The following is a 2,681-nucleotide window of genomic DNA, read 5'->3' on the forward strand; positions in this document are numbered from 1 at the left end:
GGCCTTGTGATTATTGGAAACAGGGCTGGCACTAGTAACCATTGAATGAGTTGTTTGATTGGAACAATTGGAATCGTCCGAAGAGGAATTTAATCCAGTTGGGGAACGGTTTGCCTCAGTAGATGATGCCGAAGTCGAACCAGCGTCACTTAAAATTTTCCAACCGCGTTGGATAACCATGATTTAAAAAGTGAAACACACAAATATTTCCTAACTCTTCGTTAATCTGAGTTTTTTATTTATTTAATATCTGCTTTTGCAAAATATTTGTATGTCTGCAGTCAAATGTTTAAGTCCAATTTTCAGTGTTCTTTTGAGCACCAGCCAGTTTTTTTGGTTTACATGTCCTTTGTGAAGAGGGGGTATGTACTGCGCATGTTTGAAATACAAATGTTCTTCTCTAGCAAGCAACAGCAATTTATTCTCATTCACATCTCTGTAATTCCCTCCAATTCCAACAGACGTTCTGCATTCATAATGCGCTCCAACGAGCCGCACTTAATCTCATCCATAAGATGTTGCTCGCTTGCCTCTTTTTCATTTGTGTCATCCTCCTCGCCCTCTTCTTGTACACCATCCATGTCTGTTGAACTACTATTCACGGTTTCTGTGTCAATATAACAATCCATTTGTTTTGTGTGTCCTTTGTGTCGTCTGCGCGCCAAATCTTTATCAAACTCGTCCATGTAAATCCAGGGGGAAGAGTAGTTGGGTGGGGGTACGTAACTACTGTTAACAGGCATTTGCAAAACATCCCCAACCATAAAAGGAAAAAGCCAACATACTAAAGGTGTAGGACCGCAAGTATAACTGGCTTCCTTGTGATAAAATAAGAAACCATCCAGCTCCGGTGTATTGTCAGACCACAAGGGGTATGTTTGTAATGTTTGGGCCGTCTTAACATTATTGGCAATGTCGCAACATTTCAGCAGGCTGAATGGTTTAATGTTACCTCCTTCATGATCCCTTTCGTCGGCTTCATCTTCCAACTCATCAAATTTCGATTTAAGCCAGAAGAAACGAAATTGAGTCTCACAGTCCAGGAAACACTGTTTGCCGTACCACAATACATCCAATACGTAAAATGTATCATTACCAGGGTTATAAATACAATCCAAAATGGAAAAACCACTTCCAGGCCTCGTTGATGCTCCGCCACCTGGTAAATGTGACATGAAAGACATACGAAAACGTCCAGCTTTACTAAACATTCTCGTTTTGCCTCTTGAGGATACCACCAAACATCGCTGGCCTTTCGGACATGGTACTAAAAGCCAATCATCTAAACACTCGGGCTTTTCTCTCATCCATTCAGATAGCTGCGGACCCAAGTCCGATCCATAGATTTCTTGAAATGTTTGTTGTTTGTATTTACGTCGATTTCCCGATGGCTTGCTCTCTTCTCTGAACACTCTTTGCTCGTCCTGTTGTTCCAAACGTTTTATTTTTTGTTCCTGTAATAGCTGCTGGCGTCGGATTTCCTGCCTTTTGCCTTTGTCTATATTACGTTTGTATAAATCCTGATACATGTCTCTGCTCGAGTTTTAGGTCTTTTATCCTAAAATACGATTGTCAATATTTCGAAACGTATGTGCTAGTTTTTTATTCCTAGTCGGGCTAAAATTCTGAAGAAGAAAAAAATATGAGTTAGCCGGTACAAAGGCAGCTGTTTCCGATGTTGTCTAGATTTTGCAATGCGGCCAAGTTTCAGATTAGCGTCAAAATACATTAGGTTCGTTCGTTTACTTTACTCAGTAAGAATTTGCAGAGAGTAAATACGAATTTTTCCTTTTCAAGAGAGAAAACTGCAAAAAGTAAACGAACAACATCCAATAAAAAGATTGTTTCGACACAGCTGATTAAAACAACAAACAAATTGGCGCAAACTAAAAAACAGCATTTTTATTAGGAAAATTGATAACAAGCGGAAAATGTATGTTGTTTACCAATACTTGCGTTTTCTTCATCAATTTTAATGTTTAATAATACAAAATCAATATAAAATTCACAAAACAATCAATTTGGTTGAGGACAATTTTGTTGTTTGTTTACAAAATATAGCCAAACAGCTGATTAAATATCAGCTGATGGTACAAGAAAATTCTTACTGAGTAAATTTTCCTTGTAAGAATTTGCAAATACTCAGTAACACAACTGTCAAATCTGCTCTCTCAATTCACTCTCTTTTACTGGACTTTTGGGTAAACGAACAACATTTTGTAATAATTTGTACAAATTCGTACAAATTATTGAGTAAACGAACGAACCTATTGTTTCCTCCATGATGCAATAATAAGGTAATGTATCAAAACAAAGACATTGTTTTTGTCTCGATTATCTGTCAAATTTGTCCTTATAATATTTCAAAAACTTGGCAACACTGCACATCGAATTCAAGTAGAAATTACGCACTTTGACAACTAATCAAGACATCAGCTGTTCTAAATGGACTACCTATTCATTGTGCCATGGTTTCCTCCAATGGTATAATTATTACAAGATAGTGCATAGCTACCAAATAATTACAATTTTTTCTCAATGTGGCTTGTTCAAATCGAAATACAAATTTTGTGTATGTGTGTGTGTTATTTTGAATACCATGTCTACAAAGAATGCTGGTAAAGATTATTTTGATTTTCCAATAATAAGTTCCATGGTATAATAATAGAAGGTAACAGCAA

General features: G+C 36.9%; 1 protein-coding gene across 1 annotated transcript; it reads right to left on the reverse strand.

Annotated features, from left to right (window-relative positions):
• Positions 1 to 428: 428 nt before the first annotated feature.
• On the reverse strand, positions 429 to 1,529 carry LOC133328752 (snurportin-1). The gene has a single exon (XM_061537300.1). The coding sequence runs from the start codon at positions 1,527 to 1,529 to the stop codon at positions 429 to 431; it is 1,101 nt and encodes a 366-aa protein (XP_061393284.1).
• Positions 1,530 to 2,681: the final 1,152 nt, after the last annotated feature.

The sequence above is a fragment of the Musca vetustissima genome, unplaced genomic scaffold (genome assembly GCF_032173495.1).
Source record: "Musca vetustissima isolate MV318-11 ecotype Yass unplaced genomic scaffold, APGP_CSIRO_Mvet_v1 utg1769, whole genome shotgun sequence".
NCBI classification, from domain to species: domain Eukaryota; kingdom Metazoa; phylum Arthropoda; class Insecta; order Diptera; family Muscidae; genus Musca; species Musca vetustissima.